Source organism: Orcinus orca, chromosome 3, assembly GCF_937001465.1.
Source record: "Orcinus orca chromosome 3, mOrcOrc1.1, whole genome shotgun sequence".
NCBI lineage: Eukaryota > Metazoa > Chordata > Mammalia > Artiodactyla > Delphinidae > Orcinus > Orcinus orca.
In genome coordinates this window covers 58,522,727-58,546,123 of record NC_064561.1, presented here as the reverse complement: position 1 = coordinate 58,546,123, position 23,397 = coordinate 58,522,727, and the positions used below count along the sequence as shown (strand labels likewise).

The following is a 23,397-nucleotide window of genomic DNA, read 5'->3' as shown; positions in this document are numbered from 1 at the left end:
TAGTGATGATTTAGAAATCATTTCTGCTCACCTCATTCCTGATTCAGAGAAAATAGTAGGGGTTAAGTCCGGCGCTTACGCCATACGAAATTTGGTCCTGAGCAAGTATGGTTCCTACTGTACATATCTACTGGGCAAAGGAAGAAACTGAAACACAGCTGGGCTCCAAGACTCCTCAAGTTTGCACTGATGGTCAAGGCCTGAGCTCCTGTGTTTTAAAATAGTAAAACTGAAGAACGCTGGGCTACTGAATTAAATATTGTAGGTGCCGAGATGGGACTGGGAGTCCCCTTCACTGGGTAGATCACAGAGGTGTGTAGGAGATTGCAGAGTTGGCACTGTCCTTGTGGAAGCTGGGTGGGGAAATGGTAGGGCCTGGGAGGCCTCTCAGACACTGAGCTCTAATGGGCCTTAGATTGGGCCATTTCACTGTTATCACAAAATAAACAGGAGGCACAGAGGCACGTTATAGCAGGCAACCAAGCAACGTCATTCATGCTGGCCCTCCAACCCTGTCCTCACAACACGACTGGGAGACAGGTGTTCCTGTCCTCATTTTACAGAGATTGCAACAGTCAGCGAGGTGAAGCCTCTTGTTAAGGATCCTACGCTCAGTACATTGCAAAAGAGGAGCTTTGAGTTCTGCTCCTCCATTCAAACCTCCTTCCAAAGCAAACTCCAACCAAAGGGCTAGACTTTCCCATGTGTAAGACTACAGCTGGAAAGGATCACAGAGGACACATTTTAGGTCAATTCTCTCTGTTTACAATACAAGAGAGTGGAGACCCTCGACAGAAGTGATTGCTAAGGTCACAAGGCGAGTGCGTGACACGTGGCACTCTCGGAACCCCAAGACTCGGTTTCTTCTTTACTGTGCAGCCCGCTGGGGAGGCAGGGGGAGGAGTTGAGCCGGGCTGCAGCTGCCGAGGCCCCCGCGTTCCGGGGGCGGTCCCTGGCGGCCGCGCATTCCAGAGCCTCCAGAGCCACCCGAGCAGAGCGTGCCCCGTGCCCAGCCGCGCGTCCCGGCCACTGCTGCGCGCTCCCGCCTGCCGGGGGCTTGGAGCTACGGGGCACATTCGGGGCCGAGATCCCGGGGCTAGGGGTCTAGCCTAGCATCCCACTGCTAGGACCCGTACCGTCCGAGGAGACCTGGAGAAGCGTTCCGGCTGCCTCTACCCCAGGAACTTTTCGCAGACCTGGCACGATCCAGCAGCGGCGGGGGCCGTGGGTTTTCAAAGGAGCTGTGCGGATCCAGGGTGAGTGGGGTTATTAAGTGTAGTGCCTGGGACTCTGGCTCTCGTGCTGCCTCTACCCCAGTGCCCTCCCAACTGCCCTCTTTTCTTCCACATTTCTCCCCCTTCATCACTTTTGCTTTTCTCTTTTCTCCTTCTGTCCGCCCCTAAGTTCCAAAGACCTTCGGCGCTCGATCTCGGGCTTTCCCGGAGGCCGGAGCTTGGATGGGTGGGCTCCCAACCCCACCGGAAACGGGCCTCTCTCGCGTTTCCCTGCTCCTGCCCGGGGTTGGGGAGCGCGACCCCTCCTCCAGCAGGCTCTGCTACCTCTGCTGTCCAGGCGCGGCGTCAGGGCTCAGCTCCCCAGCCTGAGCACCGCTGTGGGCGCTGTGCCGGCAGTTTGGGTCTTTGCACCACCCAGAGCAGCAGGCTATCTGTCTTACTTTTCTCAGAGTCCTGCGTGGAGGGCACCAGGGGTTTGGAGTCAGGGGTGGTGGGTTCCAGCCCTGGTCTGTCACGAGCAGTTTCTCTGTAAAATGGAGAAAATACCCTTTGCATACAGATCAAATGAAAAGGGAACGTGCAAAGTAACTCGGAGAGAAGCCTTCCTCCCAAGCTCCCTCCTCCTGCCGCTTAGGACTTGGTTGTTCCAATTGCCAGTTCTCTTGCACCCCTGAACCCCCTTGAGTGTAGGGACTGTCTACACTCCTTGAGTGTAGGGACTGTCTCGCATCCTCAGCGCTTGGCACAGGGCCTGGTGAACCGGCGCCCGATACTGCCTGCTGAGTGAGAGAGAGATGTAAACCGTTAAAAACCATACAACTGTCAAGGTTGTTTTTTGGATTCAGTGGCCAGGCTGGGCTCTTATGCATGCAGCTCCACTTGTTTCTTCTTGACTCGTTTTAGTCTTGTTGGCACCTGGGAGCTCGAGTCTCACGTTTGTCTATAGATTCCCTCAAAGCTCTAGGCTGTAGTGTTGAGAGCTGCTCACTTATTCAAGGATGAAAGATTCCCTGATCATCTGCTATGATCTGTGGTCCCAGTGTGGTGGGTAAATAGTCCATAGTCCGGAAGGATTGTGAATGCTTGAATAGGGTGGGGCTGGGGGTTAGGTGAACCTTTCCCTGGGAGTCAGGAGACACTGAGTTACCTTGAGGGGTTTCCCTATCTGGACCTTGCTTCCCCCACCTATAAAATGAGGAAGTGGAGGTGGAAAAGTTGGGTGTCTGTGGTTTAGGGGGATGTGCTTTGGGGGTTATTCAGGGCACTCAGCAATCCTCTGAGCACATATGAGACAGCCCAGCTGAGCCTCAGGACATCATGTACTTCTGTCATAACAACAACCAAAAACAGCCATGGAGAAGCGTTTCTCTGCTCCAACCGAGACCTCCTGTTTCCAGCCGTCTCGGGGTTATGAATCTTGCCACGGGGGTTATAACTCATGCCCCATCAGATCTTCCAAACACTGACCTCTCAGAGCGTCAGAGCTGTGGGCTCCGCCGTCCCATAAAACGTCTGGGGATTCCCTTTCTCTGGCCCAGCCTGAGAATCACTGAGCCGTGGTGAGGTGTTTGAGACATAAATTAGAGTCTCTGGGGACCAAGTGTGGTTGGGTCACATATTGGGCCCAGGGGTGCCAGACCAAGGGGGTAAAGAGGTAGTTACAGCCTCAGATGCTTTCCCAGCAATATTCTGATCCTTTTTTTTTTTTTTTTTTTTTTTAAAGAAAAGTGCTTCTCAGAATAAAATGACTCACAAGCAATTTTTGTTAGCAGTAGCTAGAGAATGGGTAACTGACCATTCTGGTGAATGTAGTGGTGCACCTGGTCCTTCTTGTGGCGTTTCTAAAAGAGGCCCCCGCAAAGATCCACCTCGTCAACTATCAGGTAAAATAAAAGAACATATTCTAGAGGAAATAATACCTACAGGACTTTAAAAAAAAAATGCCGCCAGAAAGTGTAGAGGGGAAAGCTCAGTGAAACACGGTATATTTGTAATAGATGTTCTGTTCCCCTACACAGAGGTGCCTGCTATACTGCCTATCACACTCTAACGAAATATTAGAATGCTTTAGTGAGACATGTACAAAGTTTCAAATAAATACATGAAGTGCAAAAAAAAAAAAGTAAAAGAAAAGTGCTTCTGTTTCTTCTCCATGGATTAAAGCATAAAAACACAGGAAATATTTCCAAGGAAAGAGGATCTTTATCTTGATCGTCTTACACTGCCACTATTGGCAGTGGTATCAAAGACACACGTGTACTCGCACTCACAGTTTATAAGAGTAAATGTTGGTATTACCACACATTGCTGACCCTCTCCCTGATTGGCCAGGTAAGCTGAATAATGTAATAATAATCATACTTGACATTTATTGAGTGCTTGCTATTAGCCAGGCATTATTTTAAGCATTTTACATAATGCTATGATATTTACCATAATCCTATGAGGTAGGGACCATCACTGCATCCATTTTATAGATGAGGAAAGTGAGATCCAGAGAGAGTAACTCACGCATGATCACACAGGAAGTAAGTGGCAGAGCTGCAATTTGAACCCAGGCAGTTTGGCTCCAGGGCCCGTGCTCTGAACCTCATTGCAGTTGGGGGGATCTGGATTCAGATCTTGCCTCTGCCATTTACTCACAGGGTGACCTGGGGGAGTTAAGTGAGAGTTTGGCAGCCACCGGACTAGTGAATCACTGCGGACCCTAGTACCCTTCCAACTCACTAGGGAAACAGACAGTGAACCTCAAGTGAGAGTGGTGTACATCTGGGAGTAAAGGCTAAGAGTTAGGGCAACTCTTAGCCTTAACTAAGGAAGGGCAACAGGTCAGAATTATAATTGCCTGGCACATTAAACAACAGCAAAACAGATTCAGTGACTAAATTGTGTGACTTTAAACTACTTAGTTGTGTGTAGATACAGCTTCCTTATTTTGTTGATTTGGACCCTGGTTGGCTGATTGGGCATGTGAATTGCTCGTAACCCACTACATAGGACCAGGGGAAAAGGAATGGAGGAGGGAGAAGGAAAGACAGAGAAAACAACTGGGTTCCCCAAATCAGTTTCAATGAATGACGACACATATCTGTCACACACATCACTCCTCCTAATTCCCTGCCCCAGGCTGACACTGATACCCAGGACTTTTCAACAAACCTCCACGGGGCAGGAGAATCCTTCTTAACACAGTGCTCTGGACAGCCTCTACGGATTGATTGTGAAGCGTCTGTCTAGCCCTCTCAGACTTCCCACTTCGTTCCTCTGGGATATGTATGGTCAAGGAAGTAACGAGGGGCAAAACAGGAGACCTTTCTTTCTGAGTGCCCTGGGTGGCATCTTAGGAAACACCCTGGGGCTTTTTAAAGATTAATCTTCTTTTTCCCTCAGTCTTCTCTATGTTTTCTTTAATGGTTTTCACCCCAACACACCATCTTGACCTGGGGCGGAGCTCTCCGGGGAGCAGAGTCAGTCTTTGAGAGCTGGCCCCTTAGGGGGGTCACCTTGTCCATCCTCTCCTATTGACCTACAGGAAACTGAAGCTCACTTTGAAAGAGCGACTTACTGAGGATCACACCCTGCATTCGTTTTCTAACGCTGTAACAAATTACCGCAGATTTAATGGCTTCAAATATACTGTATTACAGTTCTAGCAATCATACATCTACTATGGATCTACCTAGAATAAATTGAGGCATCCTCAGCCTGCGTTTCTCTCTGGAGTCTTTAGGGGAGACTTGGTTCCCTGCTTATCTGAGTTGCTGGCAGAACTCAGTTCCTGTGGTTGTAGGACCAAGGTCACTGTTTTCTTGCTGGCTGCAAGCTGAGGGCCGGCCATTCCCTGCTTCTCAGGCTACTGCATTCCTTGGCGCATAGACCCCTTCCTCCTTCTTCAGAGTAAGTAACAGCCAGTCAGGTCCTTTCTCTGACTCTGCTGCCTTCCGCTTCACTTTTAAGGACGCATGTGATTAGACTGGGTTCACCTGGGTAATCCAGGATACTCTCCCCATCTCAAAGTCCTTAACTTTAATCACAGCTGCAGTGTCCCTTTGCCTCTTCCCCTGACTCCTCCCTCTGAGCCATGCTTCCTTGTTCATATTTAAGGTTTGAGGACCGGGATATGCACATCTTTGAGGGGTCATTATTCTACCTACCATACACAGCAAGGTCCACTTCAGCAGAGGGACTTGTTCTGGATCACACATCTCGGCAGGGGATTCGCACCACTGGGGTGCCCTTGCAGCTCTATCACTGACACCCCTCCACCCCCCAGCCCCCCGAGAGCCGATCTCATGGAGGTCTCCTTTGTCAGCCCAGCAGCAGCAGGCACTTAGTCACTGGCAAATAACAATGATGGATGGTAGAGGCTTAAACAGGATGCTGTGGATTTGGCCCGGGTTTCTCCTCTGCTGGCTCCCTGTTGGTTTCTAAGACTCTGTTATTGGCCGGGTCAGATGGTACGTGCAGTCTTGAACAGCTCTGGCTGCTTTCTGATCTCTTTGAAATATCCTGGTGTTTTTCCATTTTTCCAGCCACAGAAAGCAGATAGAAACTCAGGCAGGGAGCAAGTCTTTAGACTGTTAAGAATTTTGGAGGAGATAGAAGCCAACTGGGGTAAAATGAGAACAGAGTGCTCCTCAGGGACCTCGGGTCATTGGAGAAAGTCCTCTGATTTGCTTTATTTCACATTTTTGATAGTTGTGTGTCCTTCCACTGGCCCCTTTCTTTGGAACAAAGGTCCCTGGTGAAATGGACTCCTTGCTGAGTTGGTAAATAATTGAGGCTAACTATTACATAACACTGTTTCCAAGAGTAAATGTGAAGCTGGGATGGCCTTCTCACACTGGACTTGTTGTGAGAAATCCCCTTCCCTTTTATCAGCCTCTCTGTCCTCTTTGGAGAACAGAGAGAGAAAAGTCCATACTCCGGGCAGTAACCCCCCAACCCCTACACATCCACCTCAATGCCCAGCCCCTGAACACAGGGAATCAAAACCTGAATTTGACTCACCAGCCCAAGCAAGTCAGTAGGTGGGAAGCCTAGACGACATTATTCTGAAAGGCCAGTGCTCCTCTGCCTTGCACGTACAAGGTGGACTGGGAAATAAAGAGGCCCCATAATCCTTCCCCAGTGTACAGAGATCAAGTCAGAAGGTGTTATTTTATTCAAGAGATAAGGTTCTGGGGGCTTCCCTGGTGGCACAGTGGTTGAGAGTCCGCCTGCCGATGCAGGGGACGCGGGTTCGTGCCCCGGTCCGGGAGGATCCCACATGCCGCGGAGCGGCTGGGCCCGTGAGCCATGGCCGCTGAGCCTGCACGTCCGGAGCCTGTGCTCTGCAACGGGAGAGGCCACAACAGTGAGAGGCCTGCGTACCGCAAAAAAAAAAAAAAAGAGATAAGGTTCTGACTTCAAGGTCATTGAACTTCTACAGGGATGAGGATCCTTTCTGGACCTCCCCCACTAACTAAGTTCTAGGAGTTAAGCTCAAATCTAAAGTTCTCCAGTCTGTCCATATTCACTTCTTTGTCAATCTCACATTCATTGGGCACTACTGTGTGCCAGAGCAGAGCCTGTGATGGGTACTGAGTGAACAGCAGAGAACAAGAGATGATGCATCTACTCTCCTAGGACTTGCACTGTACTTTGAGTGGGCAAAGACGGCCAATAAAAACAAACAAACAAGCAAACAGGCTAGTTTCAGGCTGTGAAAAGTCTATGAAGAAAATAAAACAAGGTATGAGATAGAGAATGGCTGGTGGATAAGATGGTAATTTAATAGGGTGGGTCTGGAAAGGCTTTTCCAAAAAGGTGGCATTTAAGTTGAGATCATGGCCACTGAGACACTGGATATTGAAGAGATCCGGCGGCAAGAGCATTTTAAGAAGAGGGAACAGCAAGCGCAAAGGTCTTGAAATGGAACAGCGCTTGGGGCACAGGTCACTAGGTACCCCAGGCTACTAGGTGGCCAGTGGGGTCCCTTCTTGGTACATGAGTTGCCCTCTCTGTCTGGCCTAAATGCTCCATTCTTTTCTGACAATCTCACCCGCTCTTTCAGAGGGTAGAGCCTTACGAAGAGGTGCTATAAACTGGGCCTTGCTGGTAAACCCCCTAGTCTACTCCCCTGTGAACCATTACCTCATTGTTCACATTCTGCAAGCTGCTTCAAGAGATGCCTCCAGCCCAAGTGACTCAGAGCTGGTTCTAGCTGCCTCCTCCCTGGCCTCCGTGTCTAGTGGAAAGGAATCATCAGCACTGTCTGCTCAGAGCTCTGGCAGTGCCGGATTAAGGCCACACCTGCAGGAAGCCACCTGCCTCTATCTGCCTTTTCTCCCACTCTGGCATAATTAAGTTTGCCTGCCATCAGGAAGTCATTTCTTTTATTGCATTCTTCCTTGGAGAACTCCTTGGTGGTAAAACTGGTTGGATAACCACTGGCAGTCTCTCAAAAGTTAACTGTTAGCTGCAGTTCAGATGTGGAGAGTGTGCATTTCTGGTGGAAGGTCAAAGCTGGGACAGACATCAACGGCTGTTTGTTTATGAAACTATCACTACAGTTTCCTAGATCAGTCGCAGAGCAGTCATGGTGCCCAAACTAATGGTGGAGCCTCTGAACTTTGTGTGAGTTTGGGAGCTGTGTTCACTAGCTCAGTTTAACATTTATGAAGCCCTTACTGTGTACCAGGCATTGTCCAAGTGCTTTATGTGCATTATCTCATTCAACTTCCATGGCATCCCTATGAAGAAGTTACTATTAATAGTTACTATTATTCCCATTTTACAAATGAAACTGGAGCTTTAAAAGGTTAAGTTTCTTGGGGCTTCCCTGGTGGCGCAGTGGTTGAGAGTCCGCCTGCCGATGCAGGGGACACAGGTTCGTGCCCCGGTCCGGGAAGATCCCACATGCCGCAGAGCGGCTGGGCCTGTGAGCCGTGGCCGCTGAGCCTGCGCATCCGGAGCCTGTGCTCCGCAACGGGAGAGGCCACAACAGCGAGAGGCCCGCGTACCGCAAAAAAAAAAAAAAAAAAAGGTTAAGTTTCTTGCCCAAGCCACCAGGACTATATGTGCTCCCAACACACCAAGTATCTCATCAGCTCTGGGCTTTGTTGATGATGTTTATTCTACTGATCTTGCCTTTCCCCATATTTCTTTCTTTTGAACTCCTACTTACCTTCAAAGTCCATATCAAAAGCCCCCTTTTTTGCCTTCAATTTTACTTAGACAAAAATGAAGGCATGAGGATTAATATTTTTTTGAGCATCTGTTATTTTCCAGGACTCCATACATATTATCTCACTTTATCCTCGCAATAGGATATTGCAGTGCAGTGCTTTTAGTGTCCCTATTTTAAAGATGAGAAGACAGGTTTAGCGTTTTTAAATAACTTGTCCAAAGTCATACTTCTAAGGGTAGAAAGCAGGATTCAAATCAAGTACTCTACTTCTTTCCTCCTTGGAGATAGCATGTAGTTTGTACCTTTAGTCCACTTTTCTGCCTTGTATTGTAATTCATGTCTTTTCCTCCAGAACAGCCTGAGCCTCCTAAGGGAAAACACTGTATTTCTCTCTGCCTCCTAAGGGAAAACACTGTTTTTCTCTCTATCTCCACACCCACTCCCCAGTGTTAATCACAGTGCCATAAATGTTTACTGAATTAGAATGAATTGCTACTCTACTAGCTTCATACTTGGACTGGAGAAATAGGTCAGCTTAACCAGTGCTGCTGCTGGTTGATTAAAAAAAAATTGCTGGGCTTCCTTGGTGGCGCAGTGGTTGAGAATCTGCCTGCCAATGCAGGGGACACGGGTTCGAGCCCTGGTCTGGGAAGATCCCACATACCGCGGAGCAACTAGGCCCGTGAGCCACAACTACTGAGCCTGCGCGTCTGGAGCTTGTGCTCTGCAACGAGAGGCCGCAACAGTGAGAGGCCCGCGCACCGCGATGAAGAGTGGCCGCCGCTCGCCACAACTAGAGAAAGCCCTCGCGCAGAAACGAACACGCAACACAGCCAAAAAAAAAAAAAAATAATAATAATAAATAGCATTCCCTTAAAAAAATTGTTAATATGGATTAAGCATCTATCTTCTTTGTTGATAAAGCGAAGACACAGTCCAAGTTAGGGATGCTAACAAACTCTAGCCAAAGGGGTGGATATTTGCAGAGAGTCCCTATGGTCAGGAATTATTAATCATAGGACGAACATTTGTAGAGTGCTTACTGTTTGTCAGAACACTGCTAAGTACTATATGTGATTATCTCATGCAGTTCTCCTAACCCTACAAGGCAGATACTATTACTTTCCCATTTTTGTTTTTGTTTTCAGCTGAGTAAATGGAAGCATTAGGAAGTTAAAGTAACTTATACAAGGTAGGTGAGCTAGAAAGTGGTACAGCCACATTTAAATCCAAGCCGACTGGCCTCTAAGACTGGGCTTCTAACACTACTCTGCAGTCTGAGTGTTTAGGAGCTAATTCCCTGCTGTTTCCAAGTATTCTCTCTACTCTAAGAGCTTCCATCACCTTACCAGATTACAGGAGCTTGGGGCTTTGCTGACTTAAGAAATGTTTATTCAGTACCTATACCACTGAGTAGAGAGGGAAGGCATTCTGTGAGGAGAACGGAGCTGTGTTGGGTAAAATCAGTGCTGGGGCAGAGCTGGAACCCAGGCAAAGTCCATTCCTCTCCTAGTCTTTCGTCCTCTATGCATGTTGGCTTTTTTTTTTTTTCCAATTTGGTGGAATCTCCCACTACAAGTAGGATTCCATTGTCTCTCCCTCTCTTCTCTGATGTTCTTACCCAAGGTGAGGAATAAGTAAGTTACAAGGCTTAGTCATTACGTTCCTCACTGGGTTGATCTGCATTTGGACCTTAAGTCAAAGGGATGAAATACAAACGCTGGAACTATATCCATGAGTGCTTCTGACAGGACACTGCTTTGCTTTGCTTTTGGTGTGTGTGTGTTTGTGTGTGTGTATGGTCCTGGAAAACTATCTCCCTGCCTCACCTTTGGGGAAATTGTTTAGGGCTCTGGGCCTAAAGGTCCCCTTAGGTTTTTATGTAGTAAAAAAGGTACAGTCGAGAAGCCTGTACCAGCCACTATGGAAAGCAGTATGGAGGTTCCTCCGAAAACTAAAAATAGAATTACCATATGATCCAGCAATCCCACTCCTGGGCATATATCCACACAAAACTTTAATCCCAAAAGATACACGCACCCCTCTGTTCATAGCAGCACTATTCACAATAGCGAAGACAGGGAAACAACCTAAATGTCCACTGACGGATGAATGAATAAAGAAAATGTGGTATATATATACAATGGAATACTACTCAGCCATAAAAAAGAATGAAATAATGCCATTTGCAGCAACATGGATGCAACTAGAGATTATCATACTAGGTGAAGTAAGTCAGAAAGAGAAAGACAAATACTATATGATATCACTTATATGTGGAATCTAAAATATGACACAAATGAAACAAACCATGGACATAAAAATCAGACTTGTGGTTGCCAAGGGGGAGGGGATTGGGGGAGGGAGGTTAGGGTTAGCAGATGTAAGCTATTATACATGAAATGAATAAACAACAAGGCCCTACTGTATAGCACAGATAACTATATTCAGTATCCTATGATAAACCATAATGGAAAAGAATATTTTAAGAAAGAATATATATATGTATAACAATCACTTTGCTGTATAGCAGAAATTAACACAACATTGTTAACATTGTTAATGTTAATGTAATCAACTATACTTCAATACAAAAAAAAAAGAAGCCTGGCTGGCTCTCATTCATTATATTAGTTTATTCTCTATCACTGTCCTCTCCAACCCGATGCCCCACCGTCTTCTCCCAGCTCCCATCTGAAACAGGATAGTGATGGAATTGAAAAGAGCGCTGAGAATCAGGAGGCCTGAGTTCTCCCCTGGGTCCTGCCATTAACTTGCTATGTGACCCTGGACAAGTCATGTGCTTCATCTGTAAAATGGAAGGTAGATTATGTGGTTTAAACTAGATAGTGTCTAAATTCTGTGTAGATTTCTAGAATACTATTACTTTGTAGAAGTTTCACCTCCACGGAACAAACCCAGTAGGATACAGTATTGCTGTATTAGTTTTCTATTGCTACCATAACAAATTACCACAATTTTGTGGCTTAAAACATACATTCAGAATCTCACAGTTTCCTTGGGTCAGGATTGCAAGAACAATTTAGCTGGGTCCTTACAGAGCTTCAGTCAAGGTGTCAGCCAGACCTCATTGTCATCTGGGGGATCCATTAGGGCAGAATCTGCCTGCAAGCTCTTTCAGGTTGTGGGTAGATTTGTTTCTTGCAACTCAAGGCCAGCAGAAGAGTATCTTTGACCTAGGGAAAGCTTCAGCCCTCTTTTAAAGGACTTCTACCTGATTAAGTCAGACCCACCCAGGGTAATCTTTTCCATTACTTTAAAGTAAGCAATTCTAGAACCTTAATTACATCCGCAAAATCCCTTCACCCTTATTACGTGACCTAACCTAATCACAGGGTAACACCAGGGAACGGAGATTATGGGAGCCACCTTAGAATTCTGCTTACTGTCATTGCTTTACAGAAATAGCCTATTTACAGTTGTAACTGGAGCATACTAGAGCCAGCTCTCTATTTTCTGAGTCAGGTCAAATGACTTAATGTATGAAATAAGTTCTAAAACTTACTTGTTCCTACACTAAAACTACTCTGCTTTGAACTTGCTTTTTGAATGCAATACGTTATGCTTCCCTTTATTCTAATATAATTACTCTCCAAGTTATTCTTTTCCAATACCATTAATGAATATATAGTTATTCATAGAGGAAATAATCTAAATGTTAACTTTTTATTTTAAATTAGTTTTTCTACTTGAAATTATATATTGTAGAAAATTACTAATTTAAGAAGTTTTCTGTGTCCTTAGGTGATTTCTAAAATCTTTTTGTTCCGTCAGTATTTGAGAGAGATGTGTTGAACTCTCCCACTATAATTGTAAATTTGTCCATTTCTCCTTATAATTCTGAGATTAGGTATATTAAAATTAAAAATCATTTTATCTTTTGGCATCTCTAGTTATACTTTTTGCCTAAAAGTCTACTTTTTCCGATGATAAGATAGCTCTACTAGCTTCCAAAATTTGTGATAGATGGTATTTCTTTTTTTTCCATTTACTTTCAACATTTCTGAATCCCCATGTGTCTCTTGTAAAAAAAAAATTATATTTTATATGCTCTGATAGTTTTTGTTAGTTTGGGTTTAAATTTACTATCTTTTTATGTGCTTTCTATTTGTCCCACCTGTTCTGTTTTTCCCCCCTTTTTCTTGTTTTCTCTGAAAATCATGTACCCTTTTGCTACTTTTAAATGGCTACCCTAGAGATTACAATATACATCCTTAATTTAACAAAATCCAATGTTATTTGGTTATCTTGCCCTTTCCCAGACAATGCCAGAAAATCAGAACACTTTAATTGTTTCTTCTGCTATTTATTTACTGTTATTGAATATTTAAATCCTGTATTTTTATCCGAAATTTTATTTCATCTTAATACTTTTCAGTTATTTTTCTTCACTTTAAAGAAATCATTCTGCTTTCTAGATTACATTGTTTCTGTTGAGAAGTTACCTCTCAGTCTAACTGGTTTTCATTTGAAGATAATCTTTTTTTCTCTTTGTTTCTGGCTTTCAGCAGATTTACTATAATGCACCTAACTATGGATTTCATTTTATTTATCTCGCTAGGACTTCATGGGGCTTCTTTACTTTGTGAATTGATGTCTTTCATCAGCTTAGTTCTTTCTTTCTCTAATGTTGTTTCTGCCCCATTCTCTCTTCTCTCTTTCTAGGACTCCAGTTACGTGTATGTTGTATTGTGTCACTGTTTCCTCTATACCCCTTACCCAGTTTTCTGTATTTTTCACCCTTTTATTTGTCTGCATCATTATATTTTCTCTCTGATCCTCCACTTCACTAATTCTTTTTTCAGCTATGCTTCATTTGCTGTTAAGTCCATTCATTGAGGTTTTTTCCTTTCAATTAACTGTATTCTTCAGTTCCAGAATTTCTATTTGGTTCTTTTCAAAAATCTGTTGTGTTCTTTCTTATAGTTTCCAGTTCTCTGTGAAAATTTTCAATCTTGTTTTATTTTGTCCTCAAACATAGTAATCAAGGTTACTTAAAGTGTGTGTCTGTCTGACAACTCCAATATCTGGAGCCCCTGTAAATCTTTTCTTTTTTTTTTTTGGCTGCGTTGGGTCTTCGTTGCTGAGCGTGGGCTTTCTCTAGTTGTGGTGAGTGGGGGCTACTCTTCGTTGCAGTTCACGGGCTTCTCATTGTGGTGGCTTCTCTTGTTGCAGGGCACAGGCTCTAGGCATATGGGCTTCAGTAGTTGTGGCACGAGGGCTCAGTAGTTATGGCGCACAGGCTTAGTTGCTCTACAGCATGTGGGATCTTCCCAGACCAGGGCTCGAACCCGTGTCCCCTGCATTGCCAGGTGGGTTCTTAACCAATGCGCCACCAGGGAAGCCCTGTAAATCTTTTTCTATTGTCTGTTGTTTCTGATGGTTCCATTCTAGGCATCTTGCCTTTTTTCACTGCTGCTTATTTTTGGTCATGATTGGACATTTGAATAAAAAATTTGAAATTTGAATGAAAGTTTGAATTGTGATGTTATCTCCTCTAGAGAGGATGTAAGTTTGCTTCTGCCAAGGACCTGAAGGTACTAGTGATCTGGAACAAACTTAATTCAATTTCAGGGACTGTGAAGATTCAAAGCTGGGTTGCAGTCTCCGGGATTGGTATATTTCTTGTTCACTCTTAGCACTAAGAGTGCTCTTTGAAGTCCAAACTCAAAATGCAGGGGTTTTGCTTTCTCTGTCTTGGGAGTCTTGTACTTTTGAGTCTGTCAGAAACACTGCTTAGCCTCTATCCTCCACTAACGGAAATGCTGCTTCACATGCCAGGCTCACCTCCCTGAATTTCTGTCTTCTTCCAGATCTTAGCCTGGTAATTCTTCATTATTTTGCTACTTCTTAGTGTCTTTGAGCAGATTTTTGGGGGGCCTAATTTTTCCAGTCCTCAGTAAGAAGATTGGTCGAAATTATCTAGTTTATCGTTAACAGAAGTGGAAGTCCTGATCTTTGTAGATTGCATCTCTCTTTTTTTAAACTAAGGTGTAATTAGCATATGACATTATATTAAGTTCAGGTGTACATGATTCAAAATTTGTATATGCTGTGAAATAATCATCACAATAATTCTAGTTACCATCTAGTCACCAAAGTTACAAATTTTTTTTTCTTGTGATGAGAAGTTTTTTAAGATTTATCCTCTTATCACTTTTCAAATATGCAATACAATACTCTTGACTATAGTTACCGTGCGGTATATTACCTCCCACAACTTATTTATTTTGTAACTGGAAGTTTGTACCTCTTGACCCCCTGCTCCCATTTTACCCACTCTCTGACGCTTCTTCCCTCTGGCAACCACCAATCTCTTCTCTGTATCTATTGGTTTGGTTTAGTTTAGTTTTGTTTGTTCATTTGTTTTTTCATATTTCACATATAAATGAAATGAAATGGTATTTGTCTTTCTCTGACTGGCTTATTTCACTTAGCATAATACCCTCCAGGTCCATCCACATTGTCACAAACGGCAAGATTTCATTCTTTTTATGGCTGAGTAAGTATTCCATTGTGTATATACACCTCACCTTCTTTATCCATTCATCCGTTGATGGACAGTTAGTTTGTTTCCATATCTTGGCTATTAAAAATAATGCTGCAATGAACATAGGGCTGCATATATCTTTTCAAATTGGTGTTTTTGTTTTCTTTGGCTAAATACCCAGAAGTGGAATTGCTGGATCATATGGTAGTTCTATTTTTAATTTTTTGAGGAAGCTCCGTACTGTTTTCCATAGTGGTCGCACCAATTTACATTCCCACCAACAGTGTACAAAGGTGCCCTTTTCTCTACATCCTTGCCCACACTTATTTCTTGTCTTTTTTGTAATAGCCATTCTAACAGGTTGAGGTGATCTCTCATTGCGGTTTTGATTTGCATTTCCCTGATGAGTTGTGAGGTTGAGCATATTTTCATGTGTCTGTTAGCCACCTGTTTGTCTTCTTTGGAAAAATGTCTATTCAGATCCTCTGCCCATTTTTTAAATCAGATTTTTTTTGTTGTTGTTGCGTTGTATGAGTTCTTTATATATTTTGAATATTAACCCCTTACTGGATATATGCTTTGCAAATATTTTCTCCCATTCAGTAGGTTGCCTTTTTATTTTGTTGATAGTTTCCTTTGCTGTGCAGAAGCTTTTTAGTTTAATGTAGTTTTTTTTATTGTTTATTTTTGCTTCTGATGCTCTTGCCTTTGGAGTCAGATCCGAAGGATCCTTCCCAAGACAAATGTACAGGAGTTTACTGTCTATGTTTTCTTCTAGGAGTTTTATGGTTTCAGGTGTTTAATCCAGTTTAATTTTTATGCATGTTGTAAGATAGTAATCTAATTTCATTCTTTTGCATGTGGCTGCCTAGTTTTCTCAATGCCATTTGTTAAAGAGACTGTCCTTTCCCCATTGTGTATTCTTGCCCCCTCTGTAGTAAATTAATTGACCGTATATGTGTGGTCTTATTTCTGGGCTCTCTATTCTGTTCTGGGCTCTCTGATCTGTTTGTTTTTATGCCAATACCATGTTTTTGTGATTACTGTGGCTTTTTAATATAGTTTGAAATCAGGGAGCATGATGCTTCCAGCTTTGTTCTCTCTCCAGATTGCTTTGCAACTCAGGATCTTTTGTTGGTTCCATACACATTTTAGGATTGTTTGCTCTATTTCTGTGCATACCTTTTCTTAATTCTCTAAATCTAGAATGCCCTTTGACCAAAAACAGTAATAGTCTGACCTGGGCTTAAAAGAGAGCTATGGATCTGGCATCTCCCTGTTCATACTCCTGGGTCTATGTGGGTGCTTTGGAGGTAGCTGTATGTAGTGGTGAATACAGGGTCGGGAGACCTGAGTTTGAATCCCGTTTACTAATTTTATGATCACAAGCCAGTTAACCTCTGTCAGATTTAGTTTCCACATCTGTAAAATAATATATCCTGCACAGGATTACTGTGAAATTTAAATAAATTAATGTATGGGACAAGGCCTAGCACAGTCCTTAGCAGTTGGTATTTGTTAAACACATGCTGGCTTGTGTAATTCTGTGTTTAAGGGGAGGGATACTTAACTTCTTTGTGCTCCTTGGAATTAAAAGAGTCATGTCTTTTGAGTAAATAATAGTAACTCCTAAGAGAGTATCTTGTATATAGCAAATACTTAACAAGTGAATGAATGAATGAACACCCTAGACAGAGTTACTAGTCCTGAGAGTGCTCAACCAAAAACTATTAGTGCTCTGTCAGAGAGGTGAAAGTTATTTGTTGGGGAGTGAGTCTCATAATTGAAAGGTAGATAGATAGCACAGATTAGTCACTTTGAATTTGGTTATTCTAAAACTCCTGACTTGTAGGAAATTTTAATTTATGAAATGTATATTTTTTTTGTTGGCACTAGAAAATTTGCCATATGATAGAACTGACTGGAAGGATTCTTTTTTTTTTTGTAAAAGAACTTTCAGTTACTTAAGAAAAATGGTCCCAAAAGTAAAATTTCATGTTTCTGAAGCAGGCAGCAGGGAACCTCTGCTTTCCTTCCTAGACTGGACCAAACAGACTACTTGATAGATGGGATGAATTTCCCACTTTTGGAGAAGGTACGGTATTTTCCTCCTTTGGAGGAACTACCATTTTTTCTTTTTTTGCCCTTACACTTAGTCTTATTAATGGATACAAAATAGTCATTTTGGGATTCTTAACTTTTCCATTGCTTAAACTCATGGTCTAAAGTGGACCCATGATGTCTCCAGGTCACAGGGCAGGTGGTGTAGGGCCTAGATGGTGTCAGTGGCTGATGGAGCCAGTGGCTCCTTTGTTTGTCAGCTCAGGGTGACTTTAACATAGTTTCTTAGACAAACATATAGAACATATGTTAAAGTTTATTATTTATTAACGAGGTAAATAGATAAAGTATACCAGTTTGAAGTAACAAGAATTTAGGCCTGACTGCTGGTTTACCTTCCGTGGTCATAAAAACATTATATTTTTATCAATGATAAGGTTACATTTGTGACATGAATGGCTTGTACCATATTCCAACTTGATGTATTCATTAGAAATCACAAGTAATATATCTGCAAAGCAAACAATAAGCTTATTGATCTATAGTTATTCATTAGATGTACCAAGAAACGGTTTTATGCCCTCACAAGGAGCCAGTCACCCAGATGCCAGACGAGGTCAAACAGAAGTCAGCGAGTCCTGCTTTTTCTCAAGCCAATTTTTCTAGCATGCCATTAATGGTGCTGAACGTATGGTTTGTGTAGTTCTCATTTGGGGGAAAATATCTTTTCTTTCACAGTGGGGAAAGGTGGAAGTTACTGGAACCTCTGTTACATGGGAGGGAACAGCTCATCAGAGAACACGCTGGAGGACTGAGAGGGTTGAAACAGGGAGAGGGAGCTCCCTGTGCCCTCTGACTCCTGGCCACATGTATGGCCAGCCTTAGAGCCCTGAAGGGCCCTTGGAGAACATCACAGCTTGTGACTTTCAATCTGTGTTCTGAGGAGCCCAAGGGGTCAAGGAGCAGCTGAACAGCTGTGCTGTACCAAGTGAGCAGGCTGTGCTAAGTGGGGACACCAGAAAAATAACTGGGAAAAGTTATGTTCTCAGATCTTTTCAGTTAGAAGAAAAAAATGACTTTAATTTCATTATAACATGTACATTTTGGTGTTATGGTTTAGTATTGCTTTGAGTTTGAATTATATATGTGAAGGGGGTGGGCACCCTAATCTCTAGTGCTTAGGGCCTCTAAGGATTCAGCTCTGCTTACTGGATAGGACCCCAAACCCCTCTCGCTGAGCACTCCCCAGCAGTCTAGAGGAGCTCCAGTTTTATCTGTTTTTGTGACTGGGTTTTAAACAATTTCATGTGTGAAAAAGTAATAGTGGTACAGTCTGGAATACAGGTTACAGACAAAGTTTCATTTATTCATCGATTTGTTCTGTTTTGTTTTAATTAGGGCCAGTGATCTGATCAGATTTATGTCTTTGAGTGATCATTCTGGAAGCGGGTGGGCTTGAAGGTGGGGGAAGACCTTTGGGCTTCAATGTTGCCACCTGTGAAACAAGGCTAGTTCTAGCTTCAGCGGTTTTTGGTTGTGGATGAGCCCTGAAGCCTGAGTTCCCGTAAATGACAGGTTTTCCTTATGAAAATCAGCCAGGGAGATTATGTGTTCCTGGCATTTGGAGTTACAGAGACTGTTTGATGTTAATGGGTTTACCGGAAAGGGCTTTTGTGTGGTTCTTTTGGCCCAAGGCAAGCTAGCTATTGATGTAATCAGGAGACCACAACGAATGATTTCCCCCACCCCTGTCCCTCTTTAACAGTGTGCGTCTCCTGTGACTCACGCTTCCGCGCCTTAGACCTTGGAGAAAGTGACCATGTTTCTGAGGCTGAGGCAGGGCCAGCCTGTGCCTCTTCCTCCGGGGCAGGCCCCCTGCCTTATAATCCTGTGGCCCTGAGAGCCTCGCTAGAGGCTTCTCCTCCATCCTAGAATGTGCCCGCATCTGACTTAGACTGGCTACAGAGCACGGAGGAATCAGTTCCCAAATCATGGAGCTAGGAAGAGTGGTAGAGGCCTTAGAGATCAGGGATTCCCAAAGCTGGCTGCACATTCAAATCACCTGGGACATGGGAGTGGGGGAGGCCCCTCTGGAGTCTAATTCAGTAAGTCTGTGATGGGACCTCGAAGCAACGTTTTTTAAACTGTCCATCATAGGTGGTTCTCACTTAGCACGGTATATGGCATTTGGTGACCACTAATCTAGTCTCATACTTTAATTTTATTTGGCTTGAAAATTGTATGTGTGTGTATTTAGTCTTTTTTAATAAAGAAAAAACAAAAACAAAAAAGCCCATTTTTTTTTTTTTTTTAAAAGCCCATTTTTCCATCAACCGGTTGACTTGAAAAAAATTAAAAGTAAGACATGCTCATGTATATAAAACTCAACAGTATAAAAAAAAATGAAGAATGAAAAGCAGGAACTTTTCCCACTCCTAGTCCAACTCCCAAAGGTAATCACTATTAACATTTTCTTCGGATTCTGCTTATAAATGATTTTACTTTTATATATCCTCACCTATCTATCTACTTAATTCTACAAAATCTGAACCAAAGGAGTTATCCTATACACATTATCCTGTACTTTACTTTTTTCCCCACTTAGGACTATTTTGGAGCTCACTACAGATCATCATTCTTTTTGATAATAACTATTAAATAAGTTAATATTTGTAACACACTTGGAACCGTGCATGGTGTGTAGCAAGCACTGTATATTTGTTAAATAAATGAATGAAAATTGCTGCCTGGTGTTCCATTATATGGATATACTCTACTATTTACGGATACTCCTGTTGTGTTGGTTGCTATAGCAGACAGAGAAGAAACAAACACCCTAGTATGTATGCATATCTTGGAGACTGTACCTTGGGTATGGTAATCAGTAAAATTACTTAATGAGGCCACAGTGGGCATGGAGCCAAAAGCATTAAAAAGGAAAAGCTATTGATTTAGGTAAAAGCAGGAAATAGGACTGGAATTGGGGATTTTGCCTGGGACCTTGAATCACAGAATTATAAATCTTTGATCTAGAAGGAACTGTAGGAGATTGTTTATTCCGGCCTTGTGACTTCTGGGCAGGGAACACGTTGCACCTGTGGTTCCCGGGTTGTGCGCTGAGCCCTGGGGAGCCGCAGTGAACTCATTGGAAAAGTGTGTGTCTGGGAGCTGTGGGATCTTTAAAATTTTTGACAGGAATATTGATATTTGACAACTCTCAGACGTTGTGCAAACTACTAGTTCAAGATAATTTACAGTCTAACATTAATCATCCTACATTCCTTTTGGTGATGCTATATTTTGTGATGCTGAGTTTTTAGCAGTTGCCATGATACTGCAAGCACAGCACACAAATGAATGTGGAATAGGAAGTGAGCACGGCATCGTCCCATCTGACTCCAAAGTTTGAAAAGTTGTGCAATGCCTCACAGTTGCACACATGCCGTAAGTAACTGGCTAAGAGTGAAATACAAATTTTTTCTTTCAACTTCTGTGTATTATATTTTCAAACAGCTACTCATTTGTTAGGACATAAATGTTTATTAAATTGAACCTAACTACGTAATAAATGGAACTGCTAGGTATATCTTTTGGCCTAGAGTGCTGTGAGAAAATTACTGAAGGTGCTGTGAATCGAAAAAGTTTGGGAACAGCTGATTTACATCTTTATCCATCAGAACTCTTTTAACTGCAAGTGAGAGAAACCAAGCTGACACTGGCTTTAGCAAAACTAGAGGATTATTCGCTTATATATCTGGGCCGTCCGAGGTTGCAGATGGTGTCAGACTGGCTGGGTTCAGGTACTCAAATGAGGTTGTCAGGACTCCACTTCTCTTTCCATCTCTAGGACATGCTGTCACACGTGGGCAAGATAGCCCCACGCCCATCCTTTCCAGACTCATATCCTTTCAGTTTAGCAATCCCAGCAGAAAGAATCATCTTTCCCAATAGTTTGTGAATAAAATCCCTGGGAGGACTTTGGTTGACCTAACCTGGATCACTTGCCTATTCCTGAATTGAGGCCATGGAGAGTTGTAATGGCCAAGCCTAGGTCACATGTGCTTCCCTGTGCTCAGGTGTGTGCCCTAACTAAACCACACAGAAAGGGTAGGTTCTTCAGAAAAGAGGAGGACCTGTTACCAGGAGAAAGGGAGAAGGGGTGCGGGACCAAAAACAATAAATTTCCCATTTTACAGATGAGGGAACAGATTGGTGGTATGATAGTTTAATAGTTAAACATGAAGACTCTGGAGTCCCACCCACCTGGCTTTGCTTCCTTGGGGAAATTAACTACATCTACATCTTTTAAGGCTTTAGAGTCTTCACCTCCAAAATGGAAATAACTGAAGATAAAGGCCAGGAAATAAAAAAGCATGACAATAATAGTCCCTACCGCAAAGGGTTGGTGGTTGAAGTGAGGACTAAGTGAGTTAATACACGTAAAGTGCTTAGGATAGGGCCTGGCACATAGCAAGCCCACAGTAAATCAGGCCGTTACTATTATTGATCAGGCAACATTAACGAGTACACAGCAGCTGGTAAGTGACCTACCTTCTGACTCCTGGGGTACAAAATGGTGAATTCCTCTTTCCTGCCTGTTGCAGAGTGAAGCAGCATGGATGCCATCAGCCAGGTCCCCATGGAAGTCGTGCTCCCCAAGCACATCCTGGACATCTGGGTCATTGTCCTCATCATCCTGGCCACCATTGTCATCATGACCTCCTTGTTGCTGTGCCCGGCCACTGCGGTCATCATCTATCGCATGCGGACTCATCCTGTCCTCAATGGGGCCGTCTGAGAACCTCCCAAGAGGGGCAGGTGACGGATGAGGACAGCGTCCCTGCCCCCAGCTTCTTTCCCTTTCTCAGAAGAGCCGCAGGAGGGACTTTGGAGCATGGACACTGGAGCTCGATATGTGAGGAGACCTGAGTTCTGGTTTTGATTCTGCCACTGGCCAGTGGTGTGAGTTTGGTCAAGGGACCTAATTCTATGAGTTCCAGGCTCCTTATTTTCCAAATGGGGATCATGATTCCTGCCCGTCCTACCTCATGGGGTTGTGAGAACCAATGACCTAGTGGAGGTTAAAGCTGTTGGTGAGTAGATACACAGGTGTTACTGCTGAATGCTGAGAAGCTTTGAAGAACCAAAGACCCTAGCTGCTGATGAGGGTCTTCAAGGTGGTGAGGGAGACACTGGGGCAGAGCAGTCTTCCCCAGTGCCCCTAAGATGAAGGCAAGCAAAGGCACCCCGTCATCATTCCAAGGGACCAACAGCATGTGGCTCAACATTCTTTCCTTTGAGGTGCCACTCCCTTGAGTGTCTAATTTGGGAGGGAATTGAGCATGGCAGGGGGAGGGAGATGGGTGGATCTTCCCAGGACACCGGAATCTGCAGTTTGGAGGGGCTCTGACATTTCTTGGCAACGCCAAGGGAGCTGGGGTGATGGGCTCCATTCTGCATTAGCGTCCTATAGCTTTGACGCTCAAGCAGTGTTGGCAGATGCAGGGTGGCTGAGTTCCCTGGCCAGCTTTCAGGATACCCAGCGCCCGCCCTGTCCCCTGTGTGCCCCTCCGCCCCAGCCCCTGCTGTAATTAGGTCCACCGCATAATGTGTACTCCCTTCATCCCCTCCCACCAGCACTGCAACCATTCCAAGGTACGAGATGTTCCCAGCACCTTTGGATCTAACTGAAACAATGATGTTTATTTTAAACGCTACAATTTATATTTATATGTATAGAGAGATTTCTGGACCACTCAAGCTCTTTGACCGAAATAAGGAGCATCTGGGGATTTGTTAAATTATGTAAGAAGATAGCACAGATTATCAGGATATTATTGTGTGAAAATGATGCTTTTAGGTTGATCTGATTTCATTGATGTACCTAACTAATTTCCAATAAAGTGCTAGAATGAGCATGTCTGAAGTCTTTCTTTAAAGAGCACCTATTAAACTCAGTAAGAGGATTCCACTGAATTTATGGTCTTAGGGACAGATTGAATATAGGAATAGAAAGGGAAAGAGGACAATCAAATCAACTTCAGTAAGTGGGTGAATAGTTGTGCAGTTTACACAGACATAGAATGCAGGAGGGAGAACAGATTTTGGAAGTGAGATGACTTGAGTATCGGGTTTAACACGTTGAGTTTGAGGTGCTTGTGCTATTCAGGTGGGTACTTTCAGGATGCAGTTGGAAACCTGGGAAAGATTTTATAGCTGGGATTATGTTTGGGGGGATTACCTGCATAATTAGACTGGGAGGAGTGAGGTACTAATGCAGAACTGGTAGAATGCTAAGAGGAGTGGAAGGGGAAGGGGGGGGAATGACAAAGCAAGGAGACGGAAAAGGTCATGTGATGTGAACTGATTATGAGAGGGATGCAGTCGTACTCTGTGAGCAAAGGAAGGTTGGGGGGTTA

At 43.7% G+C, this 23,397-nt stretch overlaps 1 protein-coding gene across 4 annotated transcripts; it reads left to right on the top strand.

Annotated features, from left to right (window-relative positions):
• The first annotated feature begins 801 nt into the window (after nucleotides 1-801).
• SMIM3 (small integral membrane protein 3) lies at nucleotides 802-22,894 on the top strand. 4 transcript variants are annotated; one of them, XM_012536959.3, is made up of 3 exons: nucleotides 802-1,256; nucleotides 20,302-20,422; nucleotides 21,583-22,894. In XM_012536959.3, the coding sequence occupies exon 3, from the start codon at nucleotides 21,594-21,596 to the stop codon at nucleotides 21,774-21,776; it is 183 nt and encodes a 60-aa protein (XP_012392413.1). In that variant the 5' UTR covers nucleotides 802-1,256; nucleotides 20,302-20,422; nucleotides 21,583-21,593; the 3' UTR covers nucleotides 21,777-22,894. The 4 variants fall into 4 exon arrangements, with proteins under 4 accessions (XP_012392413.1, XP_033262617.1, XP_012392414.1 ...); XM_033406726.2 differs by having other exon boundaries at nucleotides 20,292-20,422; XM_012536960.3 differs by lacking the exon at nucleotides 20,302-20,422 and having other exon boundaries at nucleotides 830-1,256.
• Nucleotides 22,895-23,397: the final 503 nt, after the last annotated feature.

Bases quoted from the DNA above. Each gene is read 5' to 3' on its own strand.
- SMIM3 (XM_012536959.3), top strand. From the start codon at position 21,594: ATGGATGCCATCAGCCAGGTCCCCATGGAAGTCGTGCTCCCCAAGCAC.